The 23,351-nt window shown below is 33.3% G+C and overlaps 1 protein-coding gene across 1 annotated transcript in view; it reads left to right on the top strand.

The window, feature by feature from the left end:
* LOC146997422 (uncharacterized) overlaps positions 1-19,350 on the top strand; it is a 54,381-nt gene extending 35,031 nt beyond the window's left edge. Inside the window, exons 3-4 of the mRNA XM_085817742.1 lie at positions 14,253-17,733; positions 19,064-19,350. Coding sequence (XP_085673868.1) covers positions 14,253-17,733; positions 19,064-19,125 — 3,543 coding nt within the window. The 3' untranslated portion in view covers positions 19,126-19,350. The remainder of the gene's footprint in view (positions 1-14,252; positions 17,734-19,063) is intronic.
* The last annotated feature ends 4,001 nt before the right edge of the window (positions 19,351-23,351 follow it).

Below are 23,351 nucleotides of genomic sequence, written 5' to 3'. Positions count from 1 at the left end.
GATTGCTCTTGCAAGACACTTTAGACTTATAAAAATCTATCCTGAAAAGTTAAAAGAAATAGCCCTAACAATAACAGATCTTCTTCCTACTCAAAACTCAAGTCATTGTGGAAAGATTCTTCTCTGCTTCGAAATTTATCAAATCGAATTTACGATCCTCTAACAAAGAAGATCTTGCCGAAACTATTCTGTTTCTTAGAAATTACTAATGCCAGTTTTTCCATTTCATAATAAATGCTAATTAATATAAATAATTTGCTATGGCATCAATTTTTTCTGTAACTTCTATTACTTCTTTTATATTAAAAAAAATACGCTGTAATCCATGTGTATATGTTTACATATATATATGAGTTAGTCCAAGTCGGAGTCGGTGATTTTCCCTACCGACTCCACAGCCCTGATTTTGACCCAAAATCGGACTTTTTCTAAAATGGCATGCCAATTTTTTTCCATATTTCGATTCTAAGACTCAAATTATGCCAAACTGACAAGTTTTGTAAAAATCGCACGAGCAGTTTTTAAAAAATTAGCTCTCAAAATTTTACCTCCTCAATGTTAATTGAGTTTGGTATATATTTATTAATATCTCTTTTTTTATTAAACTTACTTGATTCCTTCTTCCAGAATTCGAAATTTAGGCTTAATTCAAATATTATTCGCACATTTTTTCATGATTTATTTTAAAAATTTGTATTTTTAAATATTTTTTATAAATTTTTCGAAAAACATTTTGAGTTATAATCTATAAAATTTTTGCCATAATTTTAAAGTAGATGTATTTCTAAGCATATCTGTAACAAATTAGAAGTTTTTTATTCTAGATTTCCTAAAATATACATGTTACATATTGACGCGTTTTAAAATTTGGCATATTTGCTATAAGCGATAATAACGCCAGATGTGATTTACACACGTTGTCAAATGTGATTTACACACGTTCACAAAGTATGAACGATGACATTTTTCTACTCGTGTACAATGAAAAAAAGGAAAAGAAAATAAGTTGCTATAAATTAAGAAGTTCGCCAAGGGATTTACTTTAGCGTTAATTTGGCGTTAGAATTTACGCCAAGTGCTCTTGGCTCAAACTGAACAAAATACGCAAAGATAAATTTTTAAATTTCTTCATAAATTTCTCACCAATAATTACAAAATTTAATATCTAGACATAATTTGAGTCGTAGAATCGAAATATGGAAAAAAACGTTTATGTCAGATCAGAAAAAGTCCGATTTTGTGTCAAAATACAAGGTAATACAGATATACAGAACTTCTTGTTTTAAAGTTATACCTTAAAACTCCTCAGAAAGAGACAAAGAGGCATGCCGACCAGTTCTATAGTTCCATGTAATCCGAGACAATCAAAGTGGAAAGCTTGAACCTAAGATATCATCTGCACGATTGAAATGCGTTGGAGGGCTGTTAGGATGTTGCAAACTGATTCAAGAAATTCTGCTATTGCGAGAGAGCTGAATGCGCATCGTAGTGTCATCAATAGGCTGTGATTGTTACCAAAGGGATCAAAACTCTTGTAGTAAATGTGAGTCTGTACGCCGGAGGATTACCACAATGACAGACGATGGCTTCCTGTTGCTATGTGCAAGATACAATAGATCACTAACAGCATGACAGCTGGCGTTGCATATCTGAGCTGCTCTAGGGTAGCCCATAGCCCGCCAAACTGGGTCGCGCCGACTACATGAAGGTGGACTTTAGGACGGAGGAGCTATGGTTTGCGTTCCTTTGTCCCCATCATATATCAGAACGCAACTGAATTGGACCCCTGAACATCGCAGTTGGACACCAACCATTGGGGCCACGTATTCTTTACAGATGAGTCTCAGATAAGTCTTTACAGATGAGAGTCAGGTTTAATATACAGAGCGGCTGATATGGCAACGATATGGAAAGAGCCAGGGACGCATTGTCTGGCACCAAAGATCGTCGAAAGAGACCATTACAGAGAAAGAGGCTCACTTGTATGGATTGGAATGGCAAGGAACGACCGCATCAACGTCTAGATGATTTCTGGTATTCCTTATTCCCCTTGTGTTCACTTTTTTCACTGCAATGTGTACCGACGCTATATTTAACAGCAATAACGCCCACCTGCATAGAGCTCGAGTGGTGTGGAGTTATCTGGAGAGTAAAACCATTCCACATCTGTTGTGGTCTGCTCTATCACCGGACTTGAATCCCATAGAACATGTGTTGAACATGTTTGGGACAAATGGATAGTAGGTTGCAGTATGCCAGCAGGTACCCTCCATGAACTCCGACACGCATTATTACAGGAATGAAAGCTGCTATTACAACAAGCGAACAACGACACTATTATCAGCTTGCCTCGTCGTTGTCAAACATGCATTTCAGCTAGAGGTTGTCATATCTGTTATTAGTGTGATGTTCCCATTTCATATTCTTCCAACACATTTAGCCTTTCGCGATGTGTTGGTCGTAATACATATGTTTCTGCATGACTGCTTTATTGATTACTATGGGGTCTAGTAACGTCACACCAACCTCTTAGAACAATTTAACGCCATTGAATAGTTTTTGTTTTATTCCGTGTTTTGCCTTTGTCGCTTGTTTTTGAGCAGAAGTGTATATATATAGCTTGAAGAATTACTTTTTAATTTTATTTTCAAATTTTGCAGCTCCATGCGCAAAACTCATGACTTTAATCTCTTAACTACTACGTAATACTTTTTAGGATCCGTTCACCACGTTGCCGTCGCAACATCTCTCTCGCGCAGAAGTGGAGAAGTCAACTTATCACACAGCTTCGAGAATCATCTAGCTGCTGATGCGGTTGCCAGGTGCAGGAAGGAGGAAGGTTGAGTTGTAGGAGCGCATTACCATATATATATATTATTTAGTTTAATAAATATATATAAAGAAATGTTTCAGTTGGATTCTCTGAGTTTATATGTTGCCTTATTTATCATTTTCATCCCTTTTGGAGAACGTAATTCCGACCGAACGTCATCTTTTCCTGCAGTTAAATTCTATCATACTGCGATCTAGCAGGTCCCTGGGAAATTCCAACCTTTGGAGGAAATCTCTGCGATTAAGAAATCAAGTTCTAATGAAAACGAGAACCTCAAAATGCTGATTGTTTAGTGATGGGCTTGAAACAGGAACGTGCTAGAGATAAAAGTAAAGTAAATTATTATCAATTATTACAAACTGCGATATATTACACTGTAATGTCCCTCGCTACTTTGTCTATAATAAAACGTCAAGGAACCTAGTGAACTAAATAGCGACTTTAAATCAGGCTAAGAAAATAAGAAACTTATCTAATACAAACTAAAATAGACTAAGCCGAAGCTAGACACAGATATCTAACATAGTTGACCGTTAACTTAAACTAGCGGCAGATTATCAACAAGCACGTACAATACAGCCAAGCGTAATAGATTCAGGAACGAAGTAGCCAGAAGGTAAACACGCGTCACTAAGGAGTCCTAAGCACTCTCCTTCGAAGTAAGGTGAACTTCCTCTATTTTGTTCCTCCTTCCAACATGCTTACGTAGTGTAACGGTTAGTGCACTCGTCGCGTATTCGAGATGTCTAGGTTCTAGTCCTGGTGAGAGTATTGCTCTTTTTTCAAGTCACTTGCTTTAAATAACCTAATATCTCTACAATGGCGCCCGAACTAAAAGGTGGTGGATGATGATTCGTCACTACTAGGATTTGACGATTGGGTCTCCAAATCGCCAGTCGCTCTTTCAAAGGGGGCGGCAGAAAGCCGTCTGAGTTGGGATCCTGGGGTCTAATAATAATCCCTTTCAAAGGGGGTATTCTCACCCTCCTTTCTGCATACCTTAGCAGATTCATCGCGTGTTCGAGAAGTCCAGGTTCGAGTCCCGGCGAGGGCATTGCTTATTTTTTACGTGTCCCGCTTCAAAATCACCTAATGACTCTACAACACATTAAAATTTCCATAGTTTTGCAAACAAATAAAAAGTATATTACTCAAAACAATAGACAGATCTGATAACCAGATTTGAAAGGTATAATTAAAATGGCAGGCAATTTTGATGCAGAGAAATGTAAATGGGTGGGTGTTTGGTATTAAACAAAAGGGTACAAATTATTACGACTTAACCAAGGAATTATATTTAAAAACTTTTGCATCCTACATCCTCCTTTAAAGTTCAACGTTGAAAGTGAGAAGGCATCCAGTATTCAGAAACAACTCAGATTTTATCAGAGCTTTGCAGAAACTTGATATAATTCATCTAGCTTTTTCAAAATCAGTTTATCATTAGTGACGTCATAAACGCTTCTGGAAGTTTCATTAAGCGAAGATTAAAAACAGTTTCGTTTCTGCTGTGATAGTTGAGATAGTTCGAAATCTCTGTTTCAGAGGGGCGAGGGGAACTTCTTGCCTCAGATGAGGATTTCACTTTGAATAATCTCAGTTTTAAGGTAAGTTTAATTTGGAATTTTTCTTGATATTTCCTATATAACTTAGTGGGATATATCATCAGCCTGGACGTGCCATTATTTTTTAATTAGATAGTTATCATATCATACAAGTAGATATTTGAAGTATTGTACGTGTTAGATGGTTTTGTAATTAAGATTCTGATCATCACGAGGAGAAAGGGGAGGAAAGGATAGTTCTAATCATGCTTCTGTGATTTTTGATTTCTTTTGCTTTTATAGAAATAAAAAGGGAATGATCTACATATTTAAATAATTTTCGTAATGATAAAAATAGTGTTCTCATTAGCTCGAGTGAATGAGCTTTACCTTTTTTCGAAGTTTTCTTAAGGCATCAATCTATATATCTGAGGGATTATGTAATAAATATTTTTCTTCTAGAAACACTGAACACAGTTGTATTAGCTGCTGTGTACTCGATATGTTATGTATATAAAAATCTAATGCAGGCTAAGATGTCAGTGTTCACGGAATACATTCACTATGTAGCTTCATAAAATGCTTCAAAAATGTCTTTAAAAACAGTTATGCTTGGGCTTAATGTTAACATCTAAGCGCTTACGCACACAGATTGCTAGGCAATCGGTGAGAAAGAAACGGAAGTAAGACTCAAATAGAAAAGGGAATTTCCCGTCATGACGTAATATTAAGAGCTGTTATCTTACATTTCTTTTTCAAAAACAGTGTACGAAAAATAATTTATGCTAGCAATTTACGAAAATTGAAATTAAATTTATCATTCGCATGCACAAAATACATTCCTGAAGAATATATGACTTTTAACTGCCCATTAATGAATGTGTGACGTTGTAGTTTACAATGTGAATGTATCTTTAGATCTTCTAATATTCAAATTATAGTAGCGTCTTAAACGTAGTCTCTTATTTTTTCCCCACTTTATGGATTTATATTTGAAATATTTATTTACTCGACGTTATTTTGGAGTTATAATAATAAAATATATTTTTTTAAATATTTGTTACATCATTTCTGAATTTTAGATATTTTTAAGTCTTTATTGTTATTGAATTATGGTTGATTTTTGAAACATTTGTTTTGATTCTGTTAAAAATTGTTACAAGCTACAGCATACTAAATATCAGTAATTTAGTATTAGATTTTGATTTGCAGATGATTGCAGTGTCTCAGTTATGATGAGGAAGAGAATATATGGGGGGGAAACCAACTTTTATGTGCTAAACAGCATTACAAAAGTATCGGTGTATACGATGACGGAAGATACATGCGATTGTAATTTCATGAACCCCCCCTAAAGCACCCTGTGTGCTACTGCTACTATGGGTGTTGTGAATACAAAAATTTACTAAGACTATCAAAGTTTATCTTTAATGCCATTTTTAGTTTTTATGGAAGTAATATTGACTGTCAAGAAAGTTAATAAAGCAAAGCAAAGCAAAGCATGCAGCAATAAAGGAAAGATTCTGAATAGCAAAAACATCTTTCGACAAAATAAAATGTTTTATATTACAAAAGATTAAAATTAATATTAAAAGCTAATATTAAAGAAAGGCACGAGTTTTCTTTAAAATTATTACAGTTCCAGAAATCTCCATTATAGTTAAAGACAAGGCAAATGGAAAAAGTTATAAGTATGTAAAGCAGCATATCTTAGACTTCCTTTTTCTTTGAGATGTAAAAGAGAAATGGAAATGATATAATGAAATGTTCCGGATTAATCTTGAAAACAACACAGTCTAAAAAAATTATGAAGCAATTACTATTTTTAGAACAGAGACAGGGAATACCCAAATTAGAGTGAATAATTAAGGAGCTATTGCTGATTTAAGTTATCATTTTGATTTATATATTTTTTAACTTATATATAAATTTATTTATAACAGAGCCAGTAAATATGCAACTAAATATTATTGTGTAATAATTTATCTAAGTATGTTTTAGTACACATACAGTGTGATCCACATTAAAAATTATTTAACATACGGTGTGATCCATATTAAAAATTATTTAATAATTGCATTTACTAAGTTTAATATGAGAAATAAAAATGCTTCGTTATCATATAAAATAATTTTATTATATTTAAAAACTACTATAGATGAATCATATATATGTAAGGATTATAAAATATGAAGGAAAAGTACTGACTTAGATTTGGCAATAGTCTTTTTAATTCTTTATTTTAATTTGGCTACTTCTCCTTCCTGTCCTGAAACCACTAATTGTTTACAATATATGAAACTAAAATGCGTCACTCACAATTAATCCGCATGATGCCATCTTTTCTAAGCATAGCAATGCGGATATTTTTTCTCCAGTCAGATTAAAAAATCTTTGACTATATATCAGGCTACTGCTAAATGTGCATTTAGTCTCTTCTCTTGCTCTGCCAGCAAGTGTCACTCGCCTCTATGTTCTGTTCATTGGACAAAGATGTTGGCTGGTTGGTTGGTTGCTGTCGTGTCCTTTGAGAAGTCAAATGAATCCATGCGTGTAAATCACAGCTTTTGCCAGTTCCACAATCTTTTCACTATGTAGCTCTCCCTGGAAGGGAAATTCCCCCAAGCTTTGCAGAGTTGCAAGTATTGCTGAAGATGTGTTCTGAAGAAAGCTCCATTTCGGAGCCGTTTCTACAAGTTCAACAAGATCTGGTACCATCGTCATTAATTTCATTCATCTAAAATGGCGGGTTTTAATGTGTTGGTATACATCATGGGTGAGTCTGGGGGGCTTTGAAGCGTAACTGATAAGATGTATTTCTCTTTTCATTGGGTAAAGGCTTATGTGGGTCATATTGGTAATGAAAGGGCGAATGTGCTGGCCAGGAAGGCTGCACATGCTGATTTTGTACATTACATTGAAATATCAGCATCTAGAAAATACTCTGATGGAGTTTTGATGAACTGTTGTTTTGATGATTGGAGAAAAAGTTGACCGAATTCTGAGAGAAATAAGGGTTTTCTGAAATGTATTGAGATTAAAAGAAAGATAAAAATTTATTGTAACATTGACTTTAATCAGTTTTTGTCTACTCATGGAAGATTTCCCGAATATTTATATCGTTTCAGCTTACAGAGTTGCAATCTATGCCCAAGATGTAGAGTAGTTGGGAATGTTGACCATTATGTTTATGATTGCGAAATTTTTATGGACATGAGAAATAAATATGATTTTAAAAGAGGCATAATGTCAGAAATGAGTAAATTAGCAAAATTTTCTGAGGTATATTAATGTAAATAAAATGGATTGTGGTATATTGGTCTGATATTTTAACTTGAGATTTTACGCAATGGTATTTTAACTTTTTACGCAACGGTATTTTAACGCAATGGTAACTAACTATATAATTTTATTGTTTTACTGATTTTGAAAATTAGACTAATGATTGTTTCATTGGTATTTTGTTCTTGAAACTATAGTAAATTTTAATATTTTAAAGCCCGAGATTGTCTTGTGATTATGTTTACTTGTATGTTTGATTTCAATTCTTTGTTTTTTTTGACAGTTGGTGTAATTGTATTGTGTCTATTTGTGTGTTTTATGATTATTGTGTTGGTGTTTAGTTTGTTATGTTGTAGAGTCATTAGGTTAATTAGAAGCAGAAAAGATGAAAAATATGCAACCGCCTTCGCCGGGAATCGAACCACGGACCTCTGGAATACCGGCCCAGCGTGCTACCGTTACACCACGAAGGCACGCTAGGGAAATGAAAGAAATACCTTATAATGTATGATCTTTCCTTTTGCTAATTTTATTTTTATCAACATTAATTGCTATTATTTTATGTTCCTCTTTCTGCTGCTTTTTTGAGTGTAATGAAAAAATATTTTGGCTTTGCAACCTATAAATGTATGTACATTTTTGAGTTTATTTATTTTCTTTATATTAACTTTTTATGTTACTCGGTCCCTTGCATTGGTTTCTCTAGGCTTTAAAGACTCTTTCAATAACTCCTGGCTATCGTGGGAGCATGGCCGGGCTGCTGGTTGCCGTCGTTTGTGGCATGAAGGAGAGGACCCAAAATGATCAAGAGGTTTTAGCAGCCATGCGGGTCGGTTCCTCTCCAGATTCTTACCCTGAGTGAGTCTCGAATGTCCTTGCAGTATTGCCTTTGGAGCAGCTTTAGCGTCACTGTAAATTCCAAGTCCTCTGGCTTTCAAGTCCATGTAAATTCTCATGACCTACTGGACTGCTCTGTTTCACATGTGAAGTTGGAAGCGATGTTGCCTGCTCCATGGCTTTGGAGTATGGCCCCATTTGATAGATTGATGTGAATACCAGCTGCAGCCTCTCGGATAGTCTCATCTGATGAACCATCTGTGTAAATGTTTACCAAATCAGCTCCCCAAAAGGACTCAATTGTTTGAGTACTTTTTGCCTTGATAACAACTTCAGTTTTTTTTTTTTTTTTTTTTTTTTTTCCAATATTCTACAGATTGAGATTCATTTTGGTGTTAATGGGAATGTAAGAGGGCAGGTTAGGCTCTTGAAGGACGGTGCAGGTTTCATACCTGAGAGCAATATTTTCTCTGATTTCACTGTCATATTTCAGAGTAGATGACCTCTTAAGTTTTGACCTATTATTCCAGTTTCCAAAAGTCCTTCTGTAGATGTGCCCTAAGTCTCGTCTCCTGGTCTTGTTTGTAAACTTGAGTGTAAGATATTTCCTTCTCTGTAAAAGGGTCGGAAGTCTGCACTCCTGTTCTGCCTTAATATTGCTGGTACATGAAACAGCTCCAAATATTATTTTGGCTGCTCTTTCCTGTATCTTATCAAGTTTGCCCAATGCAGTCTCAGAAGTAGGTGGCCAAATAGGTGCCCCATATTCAAGGTTTGGTCTTATCAACGAAATGTAAGTAGATCTTAATGTTTTCGGAGTGGTCTCACAATCCGTGCCACATAGGCTTTTCAATGGAGTTTCTTTAGTGCTTTGTTGGAGCAATTTTCGAGATGAGCAGTGAAGCGTAGCTCAGCATCCAAGGTTACGTCTAGATATTCTGGGTTATCTGCCTTAGTAGTAGGCAAGCTATCCATTAATATGGTAGGTTTAAAAGATTTTCTGCGTTTTCGATCTATGGAGAAAATTGCGTAGCTTATTTTGAAATGGTTTATCTTTAATTTTAGATCTCTCAACCAAGCCAAAATACCTCCAAGGGATTGGTTTAATGATCTCTCAGACTTTTCTATGTCTTTGCTTGTGTGCCAGATTATTATATCATCTGCATAACAAGCAACTCTGGTGATAAGTTATATAAAATTGTGGGATACAGCTTAACACATGACTGAAACAACACATTATGTGCATAACATATAAGTGTAACTTGTATCATGGAACAACGTTACGAAATACAAAGTGTATTTACATATTTTTAGAACGAATCCGAGACCGTTTTATATATAAAGAGTATTGTTAAATGTTAAGAATAATGTTTACATTGTAAAGGGTATTTTTTAAATCTTCGATCAGATAGTCTTTTTTTCTGGACTGTAAGTCTGCATTGTCGTTGAATAGCGTTTCATAAAATTGCTAATGATATTGATTTTAATTCCTCTTCCATTACTTTCGAGAGTTCATTAATCGTTATGGGTTTACATTTAGAACGTCAGGAAGAGCTCTTCTCAAGAAACCAAAGGCGCAGTAGTTCATATGGTTAAAATGTAAGGGGGGACATCAGGTAAACGTCAGTCGTGGTGGTATATATGAAACATTGTTGTTGTTATTGACTAATGCTCACTTGTCTGACCTATAGTCAGCTCAAGCCTTTCTTGTGGCCTACCTTTCTTCCCTTACCACCAACCTCTTGCGAGGTCTTTCGGCTCGCTGCATATTTAGAGTGTCTCCGTGCCGCACGGACACTATACATTGACATTAACGTTTCAAAAAAAGTTGCAGAAAGTGAGTAATATTTAATTCCATGATAATTTTAAAGTATTTTGGTTCATGTAATGCAAATCTGACTCTTTTGCATTCTCAACTACGTTCACTATAGTATATGTTTAATTTTCTCATTGTCAAATCCTGTTAATTTTAGATTTTTCGGATTAAGTTCAAGGAAACCTGTATTCCCACGTATATCTTGTCGAGTTAATGTCATTTGTCTACTAATATCCATGAAAGAGACAGTTTGAAAATTATTTAAATTAACAGTGTTGTGCATTTCTTTTTTATGCATCTGGTGTAACAGTTTCAGCATGCATGGATATTTTTACGAGACATTTTAACACAATCTGCTGCTTTATGCCTAAATAAGTTACATTTGAAGTACTTAAATCCTTTACTCTTATTCCTACATGTGTTCGATTTATGACCTGTACTTCTACAATTATAATATCATGATTCTATTTTTTTTTCAACTAGATGCAGCGCAGGCTTTATTGTGAGTCATGGTACTTGATTAACTCTTAGGTTTTGATGTCCGTGTTATGTGCTATATTTTCTCGTAAACTTTAAAATTCTCTTTAAATTCAGGAACACTTTTGCAGCCATACAGGATAATTCTATTGCTAATTGGATCAGGTATCTCATTAATTACAAATGAAGAAGGGATGAATCATCAACAGAACTACAGCTGACTATTTCTTGCATTGTAATTAAGTAATCAGGGATTCATCTGGTTTCAAAAGTAGCTTTTGTGACAAATTCTAACCCTCTATTAATTATTATTTAGATAATAGACTTCCTTTTAATTTACCCCATGAAGTAATACCTCTCAAACACTAAGCGAAGACCTCAGAGACGCGGTAAATATAAACACTGCCAAAAATAGCTGTAACAGTTTCAAAGCTGGGTAATCCTACAAATTCGCCTGTTCGGAGGTAGCAACCATTCCTATTTTACGCTCTTTTGCCTCCCTTTATTACTGTTCGTAAATTTGCACCTTTTAGCATCATGGTTCGATTTTGCATATGTAATTTATTCTTCACTTCTTTATTGTTATTTTGTCTGATTTCCACTCTATTTTTTCTACATATTATGACAATGAATTGACGGAATTATTTTCTTTAATAAAGGAAGTTTTCACGCCCAGGGATACTTATCTGCAGTGGTAAGTTTCAGTAGGACTATTGCCTTCATCGAAAAAAATGTTCTGAAGGACAGAATATGAAGCCATGCCACAATAAGTATGCACAGGCGTATCCTTCCCCGTCGGATTTATGCTCCAGGAAAAGGAGAACAAGTGTCTGAGGCGAAAGATATCTGGCTCGCTAAAGCCACACTTTCTCCTGAGAAAATAGTATTGCTAATTTATATTTTTTTTTTCCTCGGTGAGAAGTTATGAGAATGCTATTTTACAGAGTAGCAAAGACAAGCACTTATAAATTAGAATATTCTGCGGAACATTTTACTCTTGCCCTTAAAGTAATAAAGTAATGTTTTAGCATGTTACTGCAAATATACTAAAATTTTTTAAGTGCAATTAATTCAAATCATTAAATTTTATATTAGTATTACATAATTAAGCTAACAGAATAAAATTTATGTTTGTTTTTAATAATTCAATGCCGTTAGAGTTTAATCCTTATCTTATTAAACTTCCACTGAGTGGGGCAGCCGATCCACTGGGGCAATTAGCATACCGGCCAAGTTGCCCCGCTGAGAGAATTCACTTTTATACAAAGTTTTCTGGATATTGCAGGCTCCCCATGGCTATGTTTGGGGAAGGGGCATGAAAACTGGTGTATTTCAGTTCGTTTCAAAATTCCGGGGGGGGGACATGTGACGTGTTGAACTGATGAGTAGTAAAAGATAAAAGAAAGAGGTAATAAGGGTAAGAAGAACTAATTCTATTTCCATAGCTAGAGAGCTAGAAACGGATAGATGCAACTTAAGTACTGTTAATGGGTTTTCACAACGTGAATGACTAATAACGTTCTGTAGATAATTACAGTACAGCTATGAGATACGCCTGAGTCTCCTGGATATACTTGGTACTGTATAATACGTTAAGTGTGACAATAAATTAACAGAATTACAGATACAAAATTTAAAATACATTAAATAAGCCAATAAACATAATTATTCAAGGCTGAATTAGAATATAAGACATTCATTTACATATTGTTGCTTGCGTATAGGTTCGTAATAGATTGAACTATGCAGAAACGATGGTATCTTGATAAATTTATTTTACCAAAAAGAAACTTCACAGCTTTACATTTGACAAAAATATTCATACAGCTCTTTTCAATATCACAGATCACAATCAGTAGTTACGCTTAAAACTACTAAGACTACGCAATACAAAGCGCATCTAAAAAGGCGAAGCTGCTACGGAGATATCTCAATAACCGTGAACTCAACAACTACTCTGAAACTGATACTCTCGCCGGTCTTACACAGTTTCCCTCCGGCCACCGAGATATCTCTAGAACATTTTACTTCTCGAAATTACTAGAAGGCAAGGGCCGGGTACGGTTGCAGTTACATATAGCATCAATTACAGTTATTCAAGTGCAATACCCATTATGGTTATCCAGGAAACGGACCACAATGTCGCCAAATGCCCTCCAAGATTGGGGACTTTTGGCGATTTATCGCTAAATTTGGAACTAGAAATTAGGGTACTTTTCCGTTTCACCGGCGCAAATCTCGCCAAGCAGACTTTATTGGCGACAGCTTACACTATAATCATGAAAAATATTAAAAAATGTTATCTCTAAGAATGTTTTAATTTGAAGGCATAAACATTTTAATATTGTTTAAAATTTTGTAAAAACTCAATAAATAAAGACAATAACTTTGTAAAAAGACATTAATTTAAGAATTTACTATGCTTTCAGGGTTCAACATCCTGATTCGCCGGTTCATATCACGTGACACCAAGTGATCTCATGTCACGTAAACTACGCTACAAACGTAAACTCACTGGTTCTCTCTAACGAAGAGAGTAGAACTTCGCGGTTAAATACTTCTCCTCAATTTGCAATCAAACGCGATTCTAAAAATACCTTCTGGCCGGAAATTGTAAGCTGAAATTCAGGAAGACTGGAAAGGAACTTTAACTCAAAATTTAACTGTTAGGAAAATTAACATAATCCTTACACACTTTTTAAATTGTTGTCACCAAATATTAGAGCCCTGTATTATATTTAAAGAAATTAAATAATGAAGAATTTGCATAAATGTATGAATGCTTCTAGCATTGTGATAAAACAACAGTCATCAAATTTTGAATAACGTACGTCTAGAGTCATCAAATTTTGAATAACGTACGTCTCCACCCGAATATATGCATCTAGAAGCCCGAATTTGGAATTTCTTTTATTATCTATTTCATATTTTGTAAAGCATTTATGAGTATCTGATTAAGGAACTCAACGATTTCAAAGCGAGCAATGGCATCGCACTGTACGGGGGGGGGGAAGGATTTTTATCTCCAGTACGCGAGAGTGTGTATCGGAAATTCTGAAGACATGCTCTTAGACGATAGCCTAGCATAATTTCATGCTATGTATCTGTATTAATTTAACTAACTACTTGTATTCACTTCATTCTCAATAATTATAAAATTATCATTAATTCAAATACTTTTTTAAATTTTACATAAAAAAATAGTATTAGATAACTAACTATAATTAGCAATTTCTGTATGATTATAATGTACAAATTTCTAGTTGCACTAATTTACTTCATTCATAAAAGCCCTTATGTAAAATTCTAGAATCCATAGCACTATTTGAGTTTTGTTCCATTGAAAATGAATCTGAATTTTAAGATAATGATTTTCAATTTTCTTTTTCAAACTTTCATTTGACAAACAATATTTTTTGTGCTAACATAACCGTTTTTCTTTCTTTTTTTTTTCTTTTTCCAGTATACAGTCATCATGCCGCAGGAACCACCGAAGCTTCAAGATTTGAATCAGTGGACAGTAAATGGAGAAGGTTCGAGAAGTCCAAAAAAACTTCCATCCGTTTGGGAAATAGACGTCCCGGTTAAGAATAGCCTAGCATGGTCCATTACTCTGGCTTACTTAATACCTGTTTTTTCGAGTCATAAGGAATTACAAGAACGTCTCCAAAATTTACTTGGTGGAGATGAAGAAATCAAACGATTGAAAGAGAAAAAAAACATATGTCGGGACATTAAATGTAAGAATATTACAAAATGCATAAAAGGCTTTAATCCCTTCAAAAACAAACATAATTTTTATTTTAATAATAATGCAATTGCTATTATGCGATTATTCGCTTTAAGGCTGAATCAGTATGCAAATAGAATCAAATTAAGGAACGACACGTGGGATGATAAATTTAAATTAAAAGCTGCAGCGCAGCTTCTAAAATGCTGTATCAACGTTTATGTAGTAGATGCAAAGGGATATCGTAACGTAATTTCGTATGCTGATTCAAACAATCCTGAGTATCAAAAGCGAAAAATAATTATATTCCAGAGAAAAGGTATTCAACGTAATGAAAACAGCTTTAGATTTTCTATATCTCTAGAAAATGCATTAGACTTGAGATATTCTGCATTGAGATCCATACTTCAGAAAGCTAAAATCTCCAGCCAAGTAGTAGCAGAAATCGAAAGAGATCTTAAGGAACTTAAATTTGACGAGAATTTTCTCACCTTTATATTAAGTAGTTCCCACATTTATATCATACCCATTATTTACAAATCACCTTATATACCACTGAAACTTGCGGAAGCTGGATTCGAAACAGATCCCAGAGTAGTTGACCGAAAAAATGTTTCTGGTTTGTTTTATGCGATGTGTTCTGCAGACTCTAACATATTAAACATTTTGTATGAATACGCAATCAACAGATGCCATTTATCAGAAGCCGGAGTGAGAAAACCTGATTCTTTCATCGAGGATAACATTTCACAAATAAAAGAAATTATGGATAAGGACAGAATAGAATCTAGTAATTTAAATTTAACAAATAAATGCAGGCATCTTGCTTCAAAAGCATATTTTGAATTTTCACATTTCAATGACTATCAGCTTAAAATAATTAAGGACATTAATAATCAAAAACATTTAATGGGAAACTTTGATACATCGCCTCCAGTTAAAACAGAACGAATTAAAAACATCATCATAGCTGTTTTACGCAGTTACGATAATTATTTCTTCTGTGGTTCTGCGAATATTCCAGATATTAATGATTCATTTTATGACTATATAAAATTTAGCGAATATTATGAAAACATGGATTATTTTACCTGCCTTCTTTTTTACGATCAAATGTTTTTGCTAAGTCAAGGGCTACCAAATATAGTTTCAGATACCTATTCAAGATTAGAAGAAACGTTATTTCTAACAGTTTTAAGTTCAAAACTTTTCCCAAAGTGTAAACATAGTCTTTGCAAAAACTGCATCAGAGTGGAAGATGACTGGGAACGAGATAAAAACTTCATTCGCTTTATACCTTTTTTCTACAGATTGGAATTTCGAAATGATGCTAAAAATTTTCTAAAGTATCTGGAAAGTGAAGCAATTGACGAAAAGAAGCTAGAGAAATATTCTGATGATATATTTCGAAAATCTTTCTCGAGGTCAAGTATCATTAAAGACGAGTTTTGTATATCAAGATTAAAAACATATCTAAAAGTAGCTACAGAAGTTTCTCTTGATGATCATTCATCTAAAGCAGTGTTAGCAATAGAACGAGGCCTTCAGGTCCTTGGTGAATCCCTACACGAATCATCAACAGACGGCTGTGTCGTTAATGACTTACTGTGTTCCTGTTTATCTCCTGAACTGGAACACAATTTACTTAGTATTCGTAACAGCATTTTCTCTCATTATAGAGCCAATGTTGTACAAGGAAGGTTTTTCTTGGAGCAGAAGCAATGGACATTATTAAAGCTAATTCAAGATGAACTTAAAAGAGTCAATGAAAAATTTAGCCTTGTTTACTCTAGTCAAAATCTTAGAGTAAAAGAATTCTTAATCAAAGAAGGATTAAATGCATCCGAAAACAGCTTGAAAGATCATGAGCTGGCCCAGAAAATGACAAGAGAGTTTGAAAATACAGTCAAAGTTAGAGAACAAGCTATTTTGGCAGAAGATTGCGAATATATAATCGGATACTTTAAGTCATTTATTAAGAATGCTATTAAGAATAAATTGGAAATCATCAAAGCAAGACAGAAATTAAAAGCCATCAAAGCAAAATTTTATGCTTTAAGATTTTTACTCAGATTCATATTTCAAAGTGATAATTCAGAGAGCAAAAAAATGCTTTTGGATAGTTTAGATAATTTTATTGAATTCTTAAAGAAGAATGAGGATGCGCCTATAACAGCAGAAATAATGGACAAAGTAAATGAGTTTCTAATCATTATACAGCGCAATCTCAGTCTGAATTTTAAAGATACTAAAGAAAAACATTATAACGACCTTGAATATCCCAATCTTAACCAAATATTTAAAATTATCAAAGATTATAAGTATTTTAATGATAACGAAGTAAATACCATCAGACAATCTTTTTCAACTTGCTTAAATAACGCCCACAAAGCGATAGAGATCTTAGAAAAACATTTAAAGGAAAGTGATCCTTCCTTATCTCCGAATGAAAGAAAAATGTATTTCGAACAACTGATTTTGTCCCCAAAAGTAATAAATGAATTGGAAATAAACTTTGAAACTAATCGAAAGACAGCTTTAAAGGTGTTGAAGAGAGTCAGAATCAGTGACGATGTTACGAACGTCTTGGGAGAAGTTGAGGAAACTGAAAACAACCTGCTAATCATCAATAATGATTTCAGAAATTCACTTTATAAAATGAAATTTCCTTTGAAATTGCATAAAAAAATATTAAATTTCATGAATCAAAAGATGGAGTTTTTGTTGGACAGAATTCGTCTCTTGAAAGAAATCCTAATTGACGAAGACGAAGAAATTAAAGCCCTCTGGACTTGGGGGAGAAGTGAAGCAATAAAGAAGCATACCAGATTTTTAATGGCTCAGCGTTATTTGAAAGAAGGAGACTTGCGAGCTTCAATGGAAATGTTATTATTAGATTGTTTGAATACAGTAGGTAAAGATAAATCTCCACTGTTCAGAAAACTCGATAAATTGTTTGCAGGTGTAAAAATGAGGGACTTCTTGTCCCATGGATCAGCTATTCTAGAAAATATAGGTGAATTACTCGATAATGAAGACGTACCCTCTGAATTTGTACGCATATCTTTAGAATTAATAGAAGACGCTGATTCCCTGCGTGCTATGTCTGAACTTTTCCACAAATTAAAGCCACTAACCACTGAAGACATGAAAGTTATTATAAATGACACTAAAATTGACGAATTCACAAAGATGCGTGAACATATTAAGAAATGTAAGGAATGGGAGACTTATTTACATATTCTGCCTCCTAAGTGACTTCTATCTCCTTTGAAATAATTAATATATTGCAACTGTGCGTTCTTGACTAACAAAAATTCATTAAGAATTTAAATGTCACAGAAGACTTAAAGTTATGTACAAAACCCATTATCATAAAAAGTTTCAAAAATTCACTACCCCCAACACAGAAAAGGGAATAAGAAATTATAAATTATTAATAAAATAAGTTATCAATGTATATAAAATTAATAAAATAAAGATACATTCAGTAAAATAAAGACTCATAAGGAAAATAATTAATTAATTAATAATAATAAAATAATTAATTAATAATAATAATAATTCGTAAGTTGGACAGTCGGTTCTTCATTGCACCGTCTGGTTTTCTAAAGCAATTCTTCTGAAATTTTCTGTCTCGTACATTTAGTGTAAAGTGCTACGAATTTCCCAGATTTATTGAAGAAAATGTTTCGTTATTCAAATTGAAAAATAAACAAGTCATATAAAAAAATTAAGTCAATTCCTACTTGGGTCAACAAAGAAAAATTTTATTTTAGTTAATTTTTAATAACATTATTAACATTTTTTCGTTTCTAATTTATGAAGCTGATGGTGGTCTATAATTTGTCATCTCTCTAATAATCCATCTCTTGTAATGCTTCATTATTGCAAGGAACCTTTCCAGTGAGTTTTGCGCAGTCCAGTTCTTCAATTAATATTCCATCTAATGATTTCACACGACTCAAGACGACATGCTTGCCTGCTGCGAAGAGTTTTCGTCTTAGATATATCACTGCATAATCTACAGTGGCTACAGTGCTTACTGCATAATCTACAGTGCTTCACAACTTACTTTGCGAAGTAATGGAACATTGCATCCACTTCATCCAACTCTATAAAACTACAATTCTTTAATTCCATACATTTTTAAAATCTTTAGAATTCTGTCTTACTGTTGCCACTTATTTTGTTAAATATTACAATCCCATTTTTCACAGTCATGTACCATTATTATTTATAAGCTGTTATAAAATGAATTTTTACAACACGTGAGAATTCCGATTAAACGGTCATTATTTGTAAGTGTTGTAATATATTTAATAAAAATAGCATATCTTTAGTTCCCATAAACGAGAATAATAAGTAAGAATTGACTTAACATGTGAAAAAAATATTAATATGTGCAAAAAAAATGTATTAACATCCAGTGTCATCCACTACAAGTTTAAAAAAATGTATTTGAACATGAGTGGATGAATAAAAAGTAAAGAGTATTTATTATTTCTGTACAGAAAGATAATTATTCTTTTTATACCTTGTAGATCTCAAGCAGTGGTACGAAAGAGAAAAACAGGTGATACCCAAAGGAACAAAGTACTTTTAAATTCAAAAATTAAATACTCCAACATCTTATTAAAGATTTTTTCTATAACACTCGTAAATTTATGTGATATGAGCGTTGTTCGAGGACGTTAGCAAAATATTTTCTCAAATGTTTTTTTAGCCATAGATATAACAAAATTTGTCATAAATGAAGTTTTTAAAAGGAGTAATGACAATTAATGTTGTATTTAATAGGAAATAAAGATAAGTTCCTATAAAAAGATAATTGTATCTCATTAATTCTTTTACAGTTGTTCGATTTATTAAAATGTCTACTCTTACGTCGCCACCATTTCTGTACTCATATTGCTCTATTTTCTATCAGAAGAATTTTTTACTTCGATTTGCTGTCTCTAGCAGGTATTTTTTCTTCTTATTGCTTTGTATTCCTTACTTTTCTACATGATCTGAGAATATCGTCGTCTGTTTTTGAAGAACTCGTAATATATTGTGTATTTAAATATTTGTAAAAAAATAAAAAAACAAAGCTAGATTTCCAAAATGAAAAAAATGGCTAGTGTGTTAACGAAGCGGAAAAGTGATGATTCACAGTTGATGGATCCAGGGCAATCTACTAAAAGTGATGATTCACAGTTGATGGATCCAGGGCAATCTACTATCACTAAAAATATTGAAAAGAAAAGAAAATATTTACAGAAAATATAATGTACATTGCTCAAAAAAAAAAAAAAAGGGACAGTGCTATATCTCCTGTTCTACTGGGCCGATTGACAAAATTCAAATTACGTTCTTCATGTCTCGAAAGCGCGACTTAGGATATATATTAGATTTATATATAGCACTATTCTAACATAGGTATTTTGACACAAAATCGGACTTTTTCTGAAATAACATACCAATTTTTTTACATATTTCGATTCTACAACTCAAATTACGCCTAAATATGAAATTTTGTAAAATTTGAAGCGAAATTTACGGAGAAATTCACAAATTTATGTTGGCACTTTTTTTTCAGTTCGCGCCAAGAATAGTTCACTTGGCGAACTTTTTAATATATGGCAACCTAGTTTCCTTTCCCGAAAGAGGAAAAAAGTCACCATCGTTCCTTTTTTCTAAATGATATTCTTTATATTATATTTTTAATTATAACTTATTATTTTAAGTAACTTTTTCTTTTTCGAATTTCATTTTAATTGTTTAAGTTGCATGTTTTTTTCGAATAACTGTTTTAAAAATTTCTATTTACCTATTCAAACTGCGTAAATAAAGGTGCAGCGTTTATTTTTTTTTTTTTTTTCAAATAGTTTTCTTTATATATATTTTTTGTCATAGTTATTATTTTAGGTAATTTTAAAATTTGTATACTTTTATTTTAATTGTTTGTGTTGCATTGTCTCTTCAGATAATTATTTTAAAATTTTCTATTTATTCCTTCGAACTGAGCATTTTAAATATATTTATTAATATAAATCTTCCAGAATTTGATTTTATTTATTTGAATTGCGTTTCTTTCGGAAGAATACTTTGCAACCCAGACTACGATGCGTTTGAAAACTGCATATATTAAAAGAGAAAATACAGTAAAGCACAGTTAACACGCCTTTCAATGTTCCGTTCAGAAAAGATATATATAAATAAGAGAGATGTATAACCGACATTTTAACTTAGGATGACTTGCATACACTGCTTTAAACAGTTTTATCATTGAGCCCATTGCTTTACACAATTTTATCCTACATTTAGTTTCTTAAAATGTTATTCATATTTTAGTCAAATATTTTATTTTTGAAATCGCAAGAATCAAATATAAGATTAAAAGGTTTTAAATTAAAAAAATAACTAATACTAAATTTTACGCAAAAATTTATTTTTTCTTCAGGCATTCTACTTTAATCTTGCTCTTTTTCTTTAGGCATTCTGCAAGTATATTAAAAAGTATCCAACTTTTCGAAATAATCTTGATATTTCTGATTCTTGATATTTCATTTTAAATAAAATTATCGCCTTCCATTTCATAAAGGCCCACAAACGGCCGAGCGGTAAAGTCGCTGAACACTGGTAGTTCACTCCGGTTTTCGAATCCCGGTAAACGGGCTGGTTGCACGGGCGTGTTCGTGAATTTTCTCATGTGTACCGTGTATGACAGCTAGTTTCCCTTAGAAAGTTCTTCCTGAAGTATTTCGTCAGAGCCTTTATCAGTCTTTAGAGGTTAAACATTTTGAAGGCATGATATGAAAGGAAAGACTGGTTTCATCAAGAGGTTTTGGTTTATTTAATTATGACAAAGCACACTAGGGCTATCTGCCTAAGGGGAAGGATGCCTTCGTGGAGGACTTTCTAAGGGAAACTAGCTCGCGTACACGTTACACATAGGGAAAATCACGAAAACACCCATGCAGCCAGCCCGTTCGCGGGATTCGAATCTCAGACTGAACTACCAGTGTTTAGCGACTTTACCGCTCGGCCGCTGTTTCATCAGGAAGGCGACATCCAAATACAATACTGGATAAACTCCTGAATCTTCAAAAACTTCGACTGAGAAAATCATGGGATTCTCCATTTATGATACAATATGATGTTCTATAACGTAATTTAAATTTATACAACCATATAGTCTAAAATCAGTCGCTCTTCACTTTAATCTGCAATGATATTGTTTTTGCCTTTTCTGTTAATACAAGCTCAATTGATGGTATTTGCTGGTGTACACGTCCAAGTGCCTAAATTCTTTGAAGTATCCTGAAAGTATATTCAAAAGCGTCCAACTTTTTGAAACATCTTGGTATGTCTGACAGCCAAATTTCCCTGCAAATTTTTGCTTACTTGTCTTCTTTCCTTCTACAGTTATTTTCAGTGCTCACACAAGAAAATTAAGATTTTTCGATTGCTAGACTTCCATAAATTTTGCATTCTTGTCAATTTTTTAAAATATCAGTTACATGAATTGCGTTTCAGCTGAAGACAGCTTTTCACATTCTAGTCATTTTAACTATAAATAAAGTTTAAAGCGAAGTCCAAAGGATAAATATTTTAATTGAAAGATTTTTGCTAAATGACAAAGAAATAAAACAGTCCAGCAGGGTTTATTCTGTACCACCGAGTGACCCGATTCTTATATCGGCTGAAACAATCTAAATCACACTAAAGATCATGTTTTTTTTTATACAATCTATAACGCGAGAGAAAAATTAGCTTCTTAAAACATTCTTTCTAAGAGGATTAATATAAAAGATTATATTTATATATAAATTTTTAAAGCTGGGACTTGAACCAAACTGTAAAATTTTTAAAGTTTAATTTACATGGTGGTTATAATTAAAGTTCCAATTTGAAATGGTCATAAAAGGAAAACTACCGTACCAAATGTTATCAAACTTGGGAATCGTGTAAAGGAGGTTATGGGAATTTATTTTCAGCGAGGAAAAAATAGTTAAAAAAACTCATCACCAGGGGGAAAATGACGCTGTATACAAGATTCTTAAATGAAATAAGACTCGAAAACATCTGCTTAAAACGTGTTTAATATTTTCCGAAACGTGTTACAAAGCATGTTCAATGTAGCGTCTAGCATTTTCCGAAAGCAAGTTAAATCCTGTTACTTCATTCTCAACAGCAGCTCTTAGCATATCAGGAGGAATGTTATCAGTGTATCACATTTTTCATTTCTGCCAAATTGTTTAGATTATCACCATAAACAGTGCTTTTGAGATAACCCCTTAGACAAAAGTCACAGAGGTTGAGGTCTGGTGGGAAGAGGGGAAGTGTTGGCCTATAAGACGTTCATTCGTGAAATGTTGCCTTAGTAACTGTGCGACACTCGTGAGGTGGGGTCCAGCCCTGCATGAAAATCGTAGTATCTAAAATGCCACGTTACTGCAGTTCATGTATCACGAAACATTTTAATATTGACTCTAAGTGAGCTGCAATCGCAGTGGCCCAGCTGTCGACTGCTCTTCAGAGAAAAATGGTTCAGTTATAAAACTAGCTGTCATTCAACATTAAACGGTGTGGAATTACTGTTATGCAATCAAATGCAGTAGGAGAATGCAATGGAACTAGATAGATAACATGAGGAATTTCTTTGGCCCAAATCGATTAAAAGCGTTTTTAATCAGTATCTTCATGTTTTAGTGCCGAATTCAGGCTTAAAAAATTACAAATTAGCGATCTGTAAGAAAACGATTTCCAGATTGTACACACTTGTGAGAGTAATTTGCGATCTCACATTTTCTAATCGCTAATTCGTGGTTTTCACGGACAAATTTC

Source organism: Stegodyphus dumicola, chromosome 5 (genome assembly GCF_044657685.1).
Source record: "Stegodyphus dumicola isolate Sdum_Otavi_A_Nest chromosome 5, ASM4465768v1".
Lineage (NCBI taxonomy): Eukaryota > Metazoa > Arthropoda > Arachnida > Araneae > Eresidae > Stegodyphus > Stegodyphus dumicola.
The sequence above is the reverse complement of the archived record's forward strand: the minus strand, read 5'-3'. Positions and strand labels throughout refer to the sequence as shown.